Here is a 16,589-nt window from a genome sequence, read left to right as displayed (position 1 = left end):
AAAACTGTGATCAAAATACATTTGTTCTGCTGCCATGACCCCTTTAGTATTCAGTGAGGGTAACCATCCCCCAGCCCTGGACAGAAGTCTGAAGGGGCCCACTCAAGCACTGAATAGTCACCCTCCGTGTGGCCCATCCCTGGCTGGAAACAGAGGCGTGAAAGAAAATGCTCAGGACTTCCGTGGGCCTGTGAACTTGTGCACTCTTAAGTAACCTCGGCCCCATAATCATTTTCAGCTGGAACTTGTCTCTGTTAAGACCCTTAGACATCCAGCTCTACATCTTGATGAAAATCCTTCTTGACATGGCATGCCATTTCCTCCTGGGGCTGACAGCCTGCCGTGGTGACTTCTCCTTGCTCCCGGTGGACCCTTTGCTGTAGCCTTCTCAGCTCTGGTCCCTAAGTCCAGAAGTGGTAGAAGACACGTCCTCAGGATGCCTGGAAGATGATTCCCAGGAGACCGGTGCCAGTGCTTTCTCCTGCATGTCCCCGAGTCAGTTGTCACCTGGGGCTCCATGCTCAGTCCCAGAGCACCCCACTACACCAGGCTCATCCATACAGGCCCGAGGTCACACCCGAGGGCTCTGGACAGCACATTGCTCTCTGCCTCCCATGCAGAAATCCTGGGCTTTGAGAACCCCTTGCAGTAGAGGACAATTTCAACCCAGTGGTAAGTCCCTACAGTGCCACTTGAACTGCTAGCATTTTCTCACCTGTGGATTTCCAAGGCTGGAATCAGGTCCCGGAGCAGCGCCTCAAACTGTGTGTGACTGGCCACACTGAAGCTCCCCTCCTGGGCCTCGGCTGAGGGGGCAGAAGTTACAGTTCCGCTTTTCCCCCAAGTGCCTCTGCCAGAGTGTGTGAGGAGTTTCAAGAGTTACAGAAATACTTTCAGAAAAGATTCCCTTGAAAATTTACACCTTTGGGGGCCAGCCCTGTGGCGTAGTGGGTAAAGCCGCCGCCTACAGTGCCAGCATCCCATATGGGCACTGGTTCAAGTCCTGGCTGCTCCACTTCCCATCCAGCTCTCTGCTATGGCCTGGAAAAGCATGGAAAAGCAGTAGAAGATGGCCCAGGTGCTCCCTCTCCCCTCTCCCCTCTCCCCTCTCCCTCTCCTCTTTCCCCCTCCCTCTCCCCTCTCCTCCCTCTACCCCTCCCTTCTCCCCCTCTCCCTCTCCCCTCCCTCCCCCTCCCCTTTCCCCTCTCCCCCTCCTCTCCTCCCCTCCCCCTCCTCTCTCCTCCCCTTTCCCCTCTCCCCCTCCTCTCCTCCCCTCCCCCTCCTCTCCTCCCCTTTCCCCATCCCCTCTCCCCTCTCCGCCCCCTACCTCTCCCCCCTTCCCTCTCCCCTCTCCCCCCTCCCCTTTCCCCTCTCCCTCCCCTCTCCCCTCTCCTCCCCCTACCTCTCTCCCCTTCCCTCTCTCCACCCCTTCCCCCTCCCCCTCTCCCCTCCCCCTCCCCCCTCCCCTCTCCCTCTCTCCTCCCTCTCCCCCCTCCCTTTCCCCCTCCCCTCTCCCCTCTCCCACCTCCCCTCTCCCCTCTCCCCTCTCCCTCTTTCCTCCCTCTCCCACTTCCCCTCTCCCCCTCCCCTCTCCCCTCTCCCACCTCCCCTCTCCCCTCTCCCCTCTCCCTCTTTCCTCCCTCTCCCACTTCCCCTCTCCCCTCCCTCCTCCCCGCTCCTCCCCCTCTCTCCCTCCCCTCCCCTCTCCTCCCCCTCTCTCCCTTCCCCCTCCCCTCCCCCCTTCCCTTTCCCCTCCCCCCTCCCCCTCTCCCCTCTACTCCCTCCTCCCCCCTCCTCCCCCTCTCCCTCCCCCTCCCCTCCCCTTTCCCCTCTCCCTCCATCTCCCCCTCCCCCTCCCCTCCCCTTTCCCCTCTTCCTCTCCTTCTCCTTCACTCTCAGTGTAACTGACTTTCAAATGGAATCTGATGTCTTTCTTACTGGCTTCACTGAAGCAGCAAGAGTACCAGGTCAGATTTCACATACGTGTGAAAAGCCGGTCACACGACTGAGCAGGGCTGTGACATCTTGGAGTTAGCTGACAGGCTCTTTTCTGAGAAGCTGAGAAAAGAACAGGAGCCTACAAGTGCGGGCTCCAAGTTGGAAGGCACTGGAGTGGTTCAGGAGGACAAGAAGCTGAAAAGGATGAGGGTGGGAGGGGTTCTCAGCATTTAGAATTTAAACAACGAGGCCACAAGTGTAGCCTGAATTATTTTTTAATCAAAACCAGAGTGAAGCCTCCTCAACTCATGTGGCTTCTCTAGTCAACTGTTCGGTCTTCAGCTTTCCTTGATGAGAGAGGAAGTTCAGAGACCTATGGTATTTAGTGACTGCATGTGCTTGTCTCTGAGTGTTGACTGTCAATGTTCCCTAAATTGGTAGAAGAAATCATTAATTTCTGCTTTTCTGCACTGAAGGTGATAAAATATGTAGTCTGGTGTGAAATGTTCCAGTAACTCTATGGACCTGAAGCCAGGACAAGTGATAAAGCCAGCAAAGAGGGAGAGTGAGAGCAGAATGAGCAGAGATGACAAACCTTAGTTCCAGGGTAGACTTTCAGGGGGAGGAGGAAGGAACAGAGTGAAACTGTGCTGTCAAGGATGGGCGTGGGGAAGCCCAGCGAGCACAAGGATTGAACAGAGAGGGCAGGTGCATCAGCATTCCAGAGGGAGACACCTGAAGTGAAAGCAAAGGTACACAGGAGGAAGGATTAGTGTCCGCAGTAGTGAGGAGGGAAACCCGTAGCCGCTCGGCAGCACTCTGAGCAGGAAAGGGGGGCGGGAACCTGGAAAAAGTCTAGATTCCCTATTATATGGCGAACCCCAAAGAAGTCGAGTTCATTTACTGAAGCCATGAGCAATCTGGCCACTTCGTCGTTGAATATTTATATTTTACTCCTTCAGATTCCAACTTCAGTGGTTCTGCCTAAATATCTTTGTACAAACATAAAGACAACAAACAAAATAAGAAAACTCATGCAAAGTCTTGGCAAGCATTCAGGAGCACCCCACACACATGGTGTTTGCTGGCAAACCCTGAGCAGTGTTTCAGGGATACCCCAAACACGGATGATCCAATGCGATTGTCATACTGATCTGGCTGTCACAAGAGCAGGACTACAGGCAAACCTGGAATTTTCACCATGGGCTTGAGCTCTCCTTGGGTGACCACCTGGTGGAATTTACAGTCCAGCACTTACAAGGTGATCTTTTCTCACAGGTGCAGACGACAACCATGTGCATCTCCGTCAGCCTGAGTGGCTTCGTGGTCTTGGGCTGTTTGTTTGCACCCAAGGTGCACATTATCCTGTTCCAGCCCCAGAAGAATGTGGTCACACACAGACTGCATCTCAACAGGTTCAGTGTCAGTGGAACTGGGACCACATATTCTCAGTGTAAGTATGGAACACAGCATCGACTCCACACATGGCATTGGCATTAGGGACCAGGTTGGTAGGAAACAGCCAGCGTGTGTCTGTCCCCACAAACAATCTCAAGTCACTCGTCACAAGTAACCAACTCAACCCTTGTGCCTGAGGTCCTGGGTGCTGGGGAGACCATGGAGAACAGAAGAGTCAGTGTCTGTTTGAGCCTTCTGCACATATCTAACAGGGAAGGAAGACATTAAACCCATAGCTGCAACTAGGGATTTTGACCGTGTTGTGGAGTCAGAAAACTTAGTCTCCACTCTAGTTCTGCACCAGGTCAACAAGTAACCACGAACAAGTAACTATTGCTTCTTGCCTCAGTTCATTCAGTGGACCAGAGGTTTTCACAATATTGGCATGCCACAAGGGATGTTTAAAAAGTTCATAGAAATGCAAATTATGAAAAGAAACTGCATGAGTTTCAAAAATTTTTTGCATCACAATGGACATCTTTTACTTCCATTTTCCATGAACTATTGAAGATTACTTGAATAACAGGTTCTATGCAACACAAATGCTGAAGGTGCCTCATGAGAAATTAAAACTGGGAGGTAATCAACTAAGATGGAAAAATACTATAATATAAATACCCCCTTGGGAGTCTGCTGAGAAGGCAGTGTAGACCAATGGATTTCAGGATAATTCGCCAGTCTGAAATCTTCTCTCCTGCTGGCCTGGGAATGTCTGAAACACTACCCTTACAGAACCATTGACTTAATGCCTTACAGTTCTTTAAAGCACAAATGTACCTTAAGGGGACAACCTTTTAAGCCACTTTTAGCTAATTTGTAGTAGAGAGCAGGAGAAATTCGCTGACTGTGGGGAAGGAGGAAGAAGCGGGTAGAGCCATGGGGCAGTGGCAAGGCCTGGAAGTGACAGAGACAAATGACTACTTCACAATTTTGCCTGGAGTCGATTAGAAAGATACTTCAAAATAGCTCAGCATCACAGGGAGAGCAATCACATTAGTGCCCCAATTTCTCCAACAAAGTACAGATTTACCAGGGCAACCTGTGCCCAGCAAACAGAGGGAGGATTGACAGGCTGAGAGCACAGGTTGCATGACGCACTGCACATACCACCCTTGGTTGTTACCATCCTTCCAGCTACATCCTCAGGGTATGGTATGACCCATGAACTGGCTTTCCTTGGCTCTTAGAGAAACATGCGTATTTCCTGAGTAAACAGAGATCTTCTTTAGCAACCCAACAGTCACAGCTAGCTAGTCTAAATAAGCAAGGGCTGACAGCAATAAAAGCAGTAAAATAACAGCTGAAAGGAGCTGCCATCTATTAAGTGATTTCTATATGTTGGGTGTTGTGCTTAGTACTCTGCATGGCAGTGTGTGTGCACACTGTATCCTATTTAACAAGCACAAAGGAACTCTCCCAGGGTCACACATTTTGCAAGCGGAAGAGTCCCCATTTGGTCAGTCTCTCTGGTTTCCACTCTTGTGCACCCAACCCCGCAGTGTCGTGCTGCTGCTCACAGAAAGCAAGCTGGGAAAGTTCCCACAGTGCCAGGCGCTTGGTGGGCTCTACAAAAAGGATAAGGGAAACTCATGCCAGTGTGTGTGGAAGACAGTTAGCTCTGGGCAAACGTTCTCCTGTCGACAGCTGGGAGAGAGCCGCTGGCCATTATTGGAACGACTTAACGGTCCCTACGTCTCCAACAGATGTTCAAAATCTCATGCATCCCAACCTGAGCAATTTAGAAATGGCAGCATTTTCCATCGCATCCACCGAGTGAGTTTTAGTAAGTGCCTGAGACAATAACAAGAGTACTTGGTCCAGTGAAGTCTCTCCTCAGAACTAGCCTTTTAGACAAAGACAATGGGCCGTGACTGCTGAAGCCATTGCTCAGCCTGCCATTCTGAGAGTGACTCAGTGCTTCAAGGAGATGCCAACCTAACCCAACATTTTTGGTCAATAAGTTGTCTTTCATTTAAAAAGTCTAAATTCAGATCCCACTGTTTCGTTAATATCCCCCTAATTAATTCAGATACTGACAAACTGAAGAATACGTATGATATCTCTAGGCATTTCAAAGTACATAAGTAACAAACACATTCACCTACTGTTTGTAATACTAGTTTATTCAAGTAGCTTTACCTTTGTGGATGTGCTTTATTCTCATGAGAATCAGACATCACAAGTTTTATTTTGTAGGAGAGAAAATTGAAAATTGACATTACTTCTCAAAAATATACAATGATGCACAAGTCAACAGTGGGCCCTGGATTTCCTGTCTTGCTATTGGATCCTTTCCATTTTCATAAGTCAGACCTAATGTCACTAAATTCATGCATTCAATTCTTGAGTATCTGCTATACACCAAACATTCCCAAGCACTGCGCACCCAGGAACGCACAGGACAGAGTCCCCTGCCCCATGAAGCGTCAGGTCCAGGATGATGCTTCTCATACTCCAGAAGAGGAGAGGAGCCTTTGCTTCTGCCAAGGGGCACTTGGATGTTTATAGCATCACTCACAGGCCATGCAAAACTATCAACTTAAAAATTGGCCTGCCGTAGATGTGTTGAATTTCGAGTCCCGTCTGCAGATGCCTTAGCAGCGCCAGACCATGTGACTTTGTGGGCCTTACACAACCCTTGGACTGGGCATTACCCCCCGCCCTGCAGGAGTTGGTGACGCATTAGTGAGCTCTGAGTTTGTTACGTTTCACCAGTGTTTTTAAAAAGCAAATGGAGTAGAAAATCTTCATAGCACACTACATAAAATGAAGGTGAGTCATAAAGACTCTCGTACATGTGTGCACCAAGCCCAGGTAAAATGTGTTTATTGCCTTTGAAAGCCACCAGTCTCAATGTGGATACTGACTCCCTGTGGTGGGAGCTTCAGCAACCCATTTAACATCTCAGTGTCTGTTTCCTCCATTACATACACAGCTCAGTTTATACCCATCACTCCCTGAGATATTAGGAACTATGTTGTTTTCTAACTCAAGAAAAAAAAACCCTAAGCTGCTCTGAGTTTAGGTGAACATGTATTTTACTCCAGTTATACATAAAATGCTATTCTGTAGGTGTCATGCTGGCACTTTATTACAGTGGGTGACAAGTTTTTATGAGTACTACTGATGTGTGATCAGAAAGGTAGAGAGACAAAGGCAGACAGAGTGACCTCTTTACCATCTGCCGGTTTATCCTCCAAATGCCTGCTACAGCCAGAGCTGTGCAGGGACCAAAGCCAGGATCCAAGAATGGAATCTGGGTTTCCTGTATGAATGACAGGAACCCAATTACCTGAGCCATCACTGCTGCTTCCCAGGGTCTGCCGGAGTCAGCAGCCAAACATGCCGATGTGGGACACGCAGACCTTTTGTTAGCAGTGCTGCCGCAGGTTTTCAGACTCACTCACTCTAGACATCAGATACTAACAACCCCATGTATAGATGAGGGTAAGCTGGTGACAACAGGATTACCGCCCTCCCCTCCACATTTAGTTATCTACGCACACACAACAAGCCTCCCTTAATGTAGTGGTTTACAACAACTCTTCTATCACCTCTCCTGGAATCTTGGGTCAGGAATTCAGGCAGGGCTGGGCTGGCTGTTCATCTGCTTCAGGAGGTCTTGACGGGGTCCTTCTGTGGTTTTCGGCTGAGGCTGAGCTGACTGGGAGGTTCCACGATGGTTCCACTCCTAGCCTTGGCACCTTGGTAGGAAGCCTCTCCATGTGGGCTCCCAGAGGACATGATCCATAAGAGGCCAAGTTGACTCTGGCCTGGCTAGGGAGCTGGCATATGTAACTGGTACCATTTTTGTTCATTAAAGTTATGACAGAGCCAGCCCAGATTCAAGGGCAGGGACATGCATCAAGCTGTCAAAAAATCTGTCTATTTTTATTATGCCACACTCTCCAAATCCTGAATTAATCCATTTCTGCACTCTCATCAGGGATTAAAGCTACTTGACACACTTAATCCCATGCGATACCAAGAAGTCACCCAGAGAGGAAGGAACAACCCAGTAATCCCCGGTTAATTCTCTGGCCAGAGAAGGGCAGAAATCTCACATCACTCTGGAGCCATGATGAGCCTCCTGACAGCAGCTAAGATGGTTAATAGCACAAGGGGCCTTGGTATCTGGTTTTCAAACAACTGCCCCAAAGGGATGGAGAAGCACAAACAAACTCAGAAGCAGGCTTAGAAGAAAGAACATGGTTTAGGGTATCTTGGAAAACTCACTGTTTGAGAAATGTTTTTCATGTTGTTATGTGCAAAAGAGAACAAGTTGTGTCTGATTAATGATACAGTGGGAATCAGAATAATGAAAATAAATAAAACCTTAACCCTTCTCCATTAAGTTTATCCATAGATAAATAGTTCCCAAATATTTGTGTACCAAAAAAAAAAAAAAGTCCTCTTTGAAATGGAGAGTCTCTGGCCCCACCCGGGATGTTCCAATTCTTGTGGTCTCGGGCAAAGGCCAGAAATCTGGTTTTAACAGATGCCCCAGCTGGGCCAGTGGAAGTGCTCCAAGGGAAATATTTTGAGAACCTCAGCACAAAACATCCTGGTGTGATGCATCTGCTGATATCAGTGCAGTGCAGGGAGGACCATGGCAGAGGAACCAGGCACTGGTTTCACTCGAGGAGTGATGCCCTGAATACCTGTCGTTATAAGGGGTGGGAGGTGTCCAAGAGTTCAGGGAAAATCAGCATTACCTTCTGATTCCATTTTTCCATGAACTTTCTGCGGCCTCCTTGTACTTTCCGATCTGTCTCTACACCCCTTCAAGGAAAAGTTCAGCGCAGAAGCAGCGGGCTACTTGGAAAGCATACGCTAAAAGTAAGCACACTCCTTCCCACAGCAGGATAACCCAGAGACCTTGCAGTCCTGGACTCTCGCTTCTAATGCTGCTCCCACACCCACACACATAAGCAAACATCCTTTGTATATGGATGAAAAGGAGCAGAGGTCAAAGGCCTTCCCAGGGCCGCTTCCCAAGGACAGTCGATCAAGACTGTACACTGGCAAACAAGTGGAACTGCACATCACTGAAGCAGACAAGCTAGGCACGCCTGTGGGGTTTGCAGCATAAACCTTATAGGAACCATGCGGGTCAGAATATTGGCACTAATACGACTTTGTATCTGCATAGCGTGGAGAGAGAGAGGTGAGAAACGAGGCGCACCCTTTGTCTCCACAGCTGTCACCTACCTACACTTGGTCCGAGAGGGCTGTGTGATCCTCTCACTTGTAGCAATCTTTCCAAGAGGCTTCTGCTAACTAATGATGCCTGGATTCAGGTCTCTGGGGAGCTGTAGGCATATGCAGACTGATTGCCTCTGCAAAACCTTATTCAGAAAGTTACTTGTCTAGGTTACAATTTGTGAACTGCTCAATTAACAGAATTATTCTTTATTATATAGAACTTTTACATGATAAAAAATCAAGCAGCAGTATAGAGTCACAGCATAATTTCCAACAGAAAACAAGCACACAAGGGCCACACTTGTAGTGTAAGTGACCAAGCCTCTGAAGACAGCGAGTCCCATAATCACACCACACACTGGCCTAGCCAGGAAAACTAGCAAGTTACTTGGTAGCCCAGACTGAATCAACAGGCTTCCTAGCCACGGGCATTAGAAAGTAATGCACCCAGATCCTCAGTGGACAATGCAAGATGAACCTATGGTATTCGACAAGTGAAGCCATCTGCTTCCAGACAGAGGTACTGAAGGCATCCGGTTCAGATACACGTCAACACACTTGCCCGCTTTGAAAAGCCACAGCACCTCCAGGAAGTTTGTTCCATCCTCTTGCACATCCTTCCTCATGACAGCAGGGGGCTAGAGAGTCTCCAGGTATCGCAGGAAGCCTTGTATGCACAGTGAGCTGATATTTAGCACCTCTCTTCTCTTCTATTGACACTTCCACTGGATGTCTCACAACTGCTCTTTTCAAGCCCTTATTTTGCTAGAGTTTCCCTAATCAAATGCAGCCCACTAGAGCCTGGAGCTGGGAGGGATCATTTATTCTAATAATATTTCTAGATGAGAAAACTGGAGCCTTAACCTCTTAGATACCTAAAGAATTTGGTAACTGAAGTCACAGCCGAAACTCTGAAAAGCTGCTATATCACTCCTCGGCCCCTCTGAATTTTCTGCCCAAGTTCAGTTACAAAATTCAACTTCTAATATGACAGTGAGGATCTCAGCATCTGCGAGTCAATGGATTTCTTTTAAAAAGTGTCCACCCCTGATGGCATCTTGTTCTATCAGCGTGGGTGACAGGCTTGCATTCGTCCCAAAAGCTCCATGTTGAGGAGTTCACCATGATAAACCACGTCCATCCGACACCCTCATGGTCCCCACAACGCAGCTGCACACACAGAGGCAGGATCTTCCAGAGGGGCTGCCCACAGGTCTCTCAGAATCCGTGCCTTGGCCTCAGGGTGAAGAAGTTTCTGATCCTTTGTCTAAAACTACGTTTGGGTAAAGAGGAGGAGAAACCAGAGATGACAGGCAACCAAGAGGGGGCAAGAAGGACGTGGACTGGGCAGAACAGCACAGAAATTACTGAGACCTTTCATTAATGAATTATTCACTGCATATCTGGTTTTGCACTTTTTGAGGGAGGGAGGAAAGGATTAAAATGAAAAAGACAAAAAAAATCATGTGTCTTTCATGTGGCAATAATCAGTGAGGTGTTTAGCCGAAGACCAAGTGAACCTCCCATAGATAAGGTAATTAAGTTGTACTTGGGTCATAAAATTGGCTCTGACCTACTTTCTCTTTCCCTGAATCTTGTCTCACAAGAAAAGAATCATGGAAAGAATAAGCCTTCGCTTTCCCACAGTTCTGACTCCACATTTGGAAACCAAATCTGGCATTTGCAGATCAGATGTGTACCCCACAGCATAACTGAACATGGTTTCCTCTTAAATCTTACAGCTTGAGTCCACTAGTTAAGTCACAAAGAGGAAGCCCCTTCTGATCACTGTTTCTTATGTCCTCCACTGTGGAGTCCCTGATGCAGCAAGGCTCCCAGACCAGTGGCCAGCAGTGTCATCATCCTCCCAGGCAACATATATTAACAGATAGATGGGCATCTCCCGAGTGGGACCAGGCACCCTAGCACAAGTGAAATGGAGGTGATGCATAAGAAAAGGGTCCAGTGACAAAGCAGAAAGGAAAGGCACCACATAGCTGGTGGAAAATGGATCCCATGACCATAACATCCAAATATCCAAACAAGCAGACATCCTGGGAAAACCCACTTGGGGTCACCAGGAACAATGAAATAGGACAGATGGGGGCAAAGTGGGATGTCCATTCTCTTGAAATGTTTGCTTTCTTCCTTTCCAAGTGTGATACATTATACAGTAACAGTAACACACTGATTCTCAGGAACCTGGCTCAGCCACTGAACTAACAAGCTTGGCATCCATAAAAACATATTATATAAGTACATTTAGCCTTGATAAGGGCCCAGTTACCTGGGGAAAAAAAAAAAAACAGAGTCATTTTGCGAAAGCCTGGCTAGCCTGTGCATTACTGGTGGAAGACAAGTGGATCTCACAGAGACAAAGGTGTCACTTGGCTGCGCTGATCTCTAGTGCTTCGCCAAGTTCATGAAGCAAACTAGGCTGTGGAAGAGTGGAAGTGACGAGGTCTTTTTCAGTTATCTTCCGTGTTCACTTTAAATGTCAAAAGCACAGCTGAGTCTAAGGAAACTAACAGCTTCTGCTCACCCCGGGCCCCAGGAACCAAGAATGAGCTGTGTGCCTCTCATTTCTGCCACAAAGGATGATTATAGAAATCTGCTTAAGCGCACTTAAGAAGGTGGGCTAACCCTTCCCCATGAAAAATCTGGTGAGAATTTCATCAGAATACTAGCAAAAGCTCGTCCGTCTCTTTGTCTCTCTCTGTCTCTCTCTCTCTCTCTCTCTCTCTCTCTCACACACACACACACACACATTATTACTTTGTTCTTCCACATACTGTACCTTGGGGAATAACAGATGGACCAATATGGGAGGCATATGTAAAATATTTATGAAATGCAAAGTAATTGAGATAGTAAACTCATAAAACTATAATTTCCTCCACTATATTCACAGCGTGTGCAAAAATGAGAATATGTTTTTACATAACAAAGTACACTGGCAAAAGCTACAGATAAAATAATAAAAGGGAAGCAGAAAAATAGAAGTTAGAGTTCCCTTCATCACACTCAAAAGGTTTGAGGGGAAAGCAGTTGCAGAGAGAGTCTCCTGAGTGTCTTTGCTGCTGTTATTTCTTGTTAGAAAACCTTGAAATTCTATTATCTTCCTCTCAAAGAGTTTAGGCATTCTGACATAGGGCATTCCCTTTCATGTCCCTATAGAGCAAGCAGATGACTCAAAATTATTCTTGAAACTTCCATAATGATGTCCATAGGGTGCATGATAGGATAGTATTTTAAACTAAAACCTCAGGATTTTCCTATAGCTAGCCCTTGTAGCACCAGTACTTCTTACCATGCTAGTCAAAATACATTCCGTCTTTAAGAAATTAGAACGCAGTGAGCAAGTAGATGGCAAAAGCGCACCTCAAAGAATAGAAGGACATCAAGTTCCACAGTAGGAGTGGAACACAGGAGCACGTTTCTAACAATCCAGAGAACTGCAGGGCACAAGGGTGTTGGGCTCGTCTGAGGTACACAGGAGCGGGCGCTCCCATGCCAGCCCTCTGTGCTCCTGGACTTAGCCCCGTGACGCATCCTTCCTCCTCCTCAACCCCTGGAAATGAAAAGGCTTCACAGAAATAATAAACCCTGATCCTGGGAAAGATAAAGGGATTAGTCAAAATGCCAAAGGCAGCACGCCTGGGGAGCTCAGCCCCGGGCCAGCTCTTTCTGCGGAGTGGTTGATGGCCACTGGGACCATGGGGCTCCAGAAGCAGACGGGCTCCCCTGACCTGAAGGAAGGCTGCCCACAGGCCTCACATCCTTGGTCACTGTCTCAGGTTAAAAGATGATTTCTTTCTTGAGACGTCCTTGGGCTTCCTCACTCTTGGGCATGCAAACGTTGGCATGGGCTTTCAGGACTCATTTCACAGAGGGGCTAAGCCATGAGCACCACTAAGGATAAAATACTGAAACAAAGCTCCTGCATGTTCTAGTTGAGAATGGAGGATACTGCTAGTAACATAAGGGTGACAAGCCAGAAAACAGGCAGCAACCACTGGGCTAGGCCAAGGTTTCAAACTGAAACTTGAGATCGATTGGGTGGCCCGACAATGGCCTTTCTGAAGAAGTGGCTGTTCAGACGTGGGGGACAAGAAGGAGCCAGGCGTGTGCAGATCAGAGAGAAGAACCTTCCCGGCAGAGGCAGCTGCTGCAAATACAGAGTTTAGAAACAGACTCTGAGGACAAAAACCAAAAAGGGAAGAAAAAAAACGTGGAAGGAGATAAACACAGGCAGATACCACGGGGATTTATAAGCCAGAGCAAGGAGATAGATCGCAAAGGGAAGACAGGGGACTTCATTTGAGAAGACTCCCATCGCTGTCCAGGGAGCACCTGCAAGCTGGCATGAGTAGGGCCAGCAATGCCAGTAGTGCAGCTGTTGCGATGTTCAGGAGAAAGACGATGGTGACCTGGGCGAGGCAGTGGATGCAGAGATCAAAGTGCTTAGGTGTGGAAGAGGAATTAATGGGGCCTGGTTAAAGGTTTGACATGGGTAGAGGGGTAGAGAGACAAAAAGAACGAAGCATAACTTTTAGACTTTTGGCTGGGGCAAGTGGCCGGGTAGTGAGACCAGTGACCGAGGACATGAACAACAAATGGGGACAGGTTAGGGAAGCGAGAGTTCTGCTTGGCCACCGATTTGAAAATGTCTGTTGAACTGCCGCGTGCAGATGTTACGGCAGCAGCGGGATGCAAGGGGGCTGCAGAACGAGCTCATTCTGGATCACCTGTGGTGCTCGCCTACAGCTCGAGTGACCTCGTCAATTTTGAATTTCACTTCGTCTTATTCTTTCTCTTACCTCACCTAGCTTTGATGAAGCTGGAATTAGATAAAGTATATGAAAACACTTTGCAAAGAACCTAGTGACGCCCTCACACTTGGAATTCTTATCCTGACTACTGTCCATCAGGTATTTATCTAGCACACATTGTGTTAAAAATTTCTTCATCCTAGCAGTTCCACGATGTGTATATTATGGCATCACTGGCTGCAAAGACATAGTAGATTTAAGGAGCTCATAATGTAAATAAAACTGAATCTGATCCTAACAATCATTAGGGGGGAAAAAACTCCAAAAGAGTTATTAGTATGCCACCTGACTCCACAGTAACTTCAGGAAGTCACTGAACTGACTTCATAGGTATCCTCCCATACAAGCCAAGTAAACGAATTAAATGTGAGGGGCTGCAGTCCCTCTAGAAGTGTACCTCTAGGGCCACGACCATGGTGAGAACTCCCCTGCTGAATGGTACACCACCTCACACTTCATAACCATTACATCTTTTTGTTCACAGAAATTCCTACGCAGGTTTATGGGGCAAGAGTATGTCCATCATCAGGCTTGAACATTTAGGATGAAATTAGTTTATTTGCTAATTAACTGAAGAATATGCCCTTAAAGTGTAGGACAGAGGACTGGGCAATTTGATCTGTGTCAAGTAGCCTAGATAATCAGCTCCTGCTGGTCAGAGTATATCCAGAGAACCAGGCCAAGAGCTAGGATGCAGAGACCTTAACAGCAGTGGACGTTCACTTCTTTAACATCTTCTCTTGGCTTCAAGGTTTTCTCCAGAGGAGAATGGGGAAGAACACATACAACTGCTCTGTACCTAGATTTCCCATATAAACAAAACTTTACCAACAAGTTAATAGCTAAGAATTGTATCAGGGAAAATGAAGTGTCATAAAAAGATGAATATACATAACCCTATTCTACATACACCATAACAGCATTGACCCTATTGCTGTTAATCAGGGTATCGCCTCTATGGCATATCTTCCTTCTCTAGAATGTTTTGAAGCTCTCTGTACCACCTCTCTTGCTAATATTTTCACTGGGGTTTTCCACCTGAACAATGATATTATTACAGACCATCTCTAAGGCAGCAGAGTTCACAGATGAGCCACAGAAGAGCCATCCGTAACCAGACCAAACAAAACTAATTAGAGTATTGAAGTGGATAATTTAATAATCAGTAATAAAATCACATTGAGCTTTCAATTCTGTACATTGTATTTTAACCAGTTCGTAAAGGACCAAAGGTAATTTTTAACCCATAAGTGACTTCTTTTAATAATAAATTTTCTTGTTTCAATATACGTTCTCTCCAAGGGGTATGAAAGTAGAGAAGGAATGCCCCAGGGTATAAAGCAACCTTGCACAAAACATATTTAGAAAGCTGACAGCTGTGGCATCACATCATTTACCATTTTCTGAAAGACAAGTTGAAACGAGCCTTTAATTTTAACCCAGTGTTTGTGATTATCGGTGCCGTTACGTTTGTGGCCCCTTGCCTAACTCTGAGCTTCTGTGCCCTTCTGTTTTGCAGCCCCCGCGAGCACATACGTGCCAACCGTGTGCAATGGGCGGGAAGTCCTCGACTCCACCACCTCATCCCTGTGATTGTGAATTGCCGTTCAGTTGTCGTGTTTGTAGACTGTTAGACAAATGTGCTCACGTGCAGCTCCAGAGTGTGGAAAAGAGCAAAAGAGCAACCCTAGCACCTTTTTTTAGCAACAGTACAATAAATTATTTTTGAGGACTGTACAGTATTTAGTGATGTGCTAGAACTTTCTAGGCTGATTTTAGTGCCCCTATGATTAACAACCCCCTCCCCTCCCCCACCCCTGAAAATGGAAATAACCATTGTTTACAGAGCAGAGCATGGATGACAGGGTCTGACAGGGTCAGTCTACTAGAAACATATGGTGGCAATATTAGGTAACTTTTTTTCCTATGAAGTTTTTTGTAGGTCCTTGTTGTAACTAATCTAGGATGAGTTTCTATGTTGTATATTAAAGTTACATTATGCGTAACAGATTGTTTTTCTCAGCACAAATAAAAAGCATCTGTATTAATGTAAAGATGTTGAGAATAAAACCTTAAAGGTTTTCCAGCATGGTGGATAATGGTTTGTTCTTTTTGAATCACTCATGGTATTTTGAATAAGTGGACTTCAAATCATTTATTTGTTTTTAATGCTATTATTTATTTGAGAGAGAGAAAGTGTGTGGTGGGGGGATATGACAGAGCTCACATCTGCTGGTTTACTCCCCAAATGTCTGCAATGGCTGAGGCTGGACCAGGCCAAAACCAGGAACAAGGAACCCAGTGCAGGTCTCCCACATGGGTGGTGAAGACCTGACTAGTTGACCCATCACTGATGCTTTCGAGTGTGTACACTAGCAGGAAACAAGAACCAGAAGTCCAGCCAAGACTCAAATCCAGGTGTTTACTACGAGGCCACCTTCATTCCTACTTTCAGTACTGACAGATCTTGTCTAACTGTGCTTCTCTTCACAGCCAGGCACACCCTGAATTCCACTGTTGCCTGCTGGGGAGTTGGCAGCATATCTAGAATTCTTTACAGGACTCAGCGATCAGAAATTGACTGGCTACAATACCTAAATACAGCCATCTCCATGTCTGACGATAACATACACACTGGCTTTTTAACCACATGGTTCCAACAGCCCAGAAAAGCCCAAACAGGGTTCTGAGGCAAGAAGAAGGGACTTCCCACCTTCTGAATACAGGGACTGCAGCTTGCCAGGGAGGGCTGATGCTCTCACTTCTAAAAATCACCTTAATTGCTGGAAAAGAGACTGGGTGAGCCTCTTGTCATCCCATTGGAAAGCCACCTTCACCCTTCACCACTGCATGCAGCCATAGCATGCAGATGCCTTCCCTCCTAATGCTCTCCTGAAGTTTTAGTCACAATGCCCCGCCACACAGGCTTCTCCCCAACTTGAGTATTTCACCATCCTGAATAAAGGGAGTGACCAGGAAAAGCATGGATAAGCTAAAACCAGCTTATCCTTACCAAATGCTGTCCTGTTTCTGCCAAGCTACTAGTTACAAATCATTTATTAATGTAGGAAAATTTATCTACCAAATCCTACTCCAGGTACCGCGGAGAGAGCATGCATTCATTTCCTATGGCTGACGGAAGAAATTACCACTAAC

General features: G+C 46.7%; 1 protein-coding gene across 2 annotated transcripts in view; it reads left to right on the top strand.

The window, feature by feature from the left end:
• Positions 1-15,522, top strand: part of GRM3 (glutamate metabotropic receptor 3) — a 219,144-nt gene extending 203,622 nt beyond the window's left edge. Inside the window, exons 5-7 of one of the 2 annotated variants that reach the window (XM_051853014.2) lie at positions 3,217-3,391; positions 13,431-13,532; positions 14,953-15,522. In XM_051853014.2, coding sequence (XP_051708974.1) covers positions 3,217-3,391; positions 13,431-13,486 — 231 coding nt within the window. In that variant the 3' untranslated portion in view covers positions 13,487-13,532; positions 14,953-15,522. The remainder of the gene's footprint in view (positions 1-3,216; positions 3,392-13,430; positions 13,533-14,952) is intronic. The other variant, XM_017344334.3, reaches the window with a different exon arrangement.
• Positions 15,523-16,589: the final 1,067 nt, after the last annotated feature.

Source organism: Oryctolagus cuniculus, chromosome 16 (genome assembly GCF_964237555.1).
Source record: "Oryctolagus cuniculus chromosome 16, mOryCun1.1, whole genome shotgun sequence".
Classification (NCBI taxonomy): domain Eukaryota; kingdom Metazoa; phylum Chordata; class Mammalia; order Lagomorpha; family Leporidae; genus Oryctolagus; species Oryctolagus cuniculus.
Note: the sequence above shows the minus strand (reverse complement) of the source record. Positions and strands in the feature narration are given on the sequence as shown.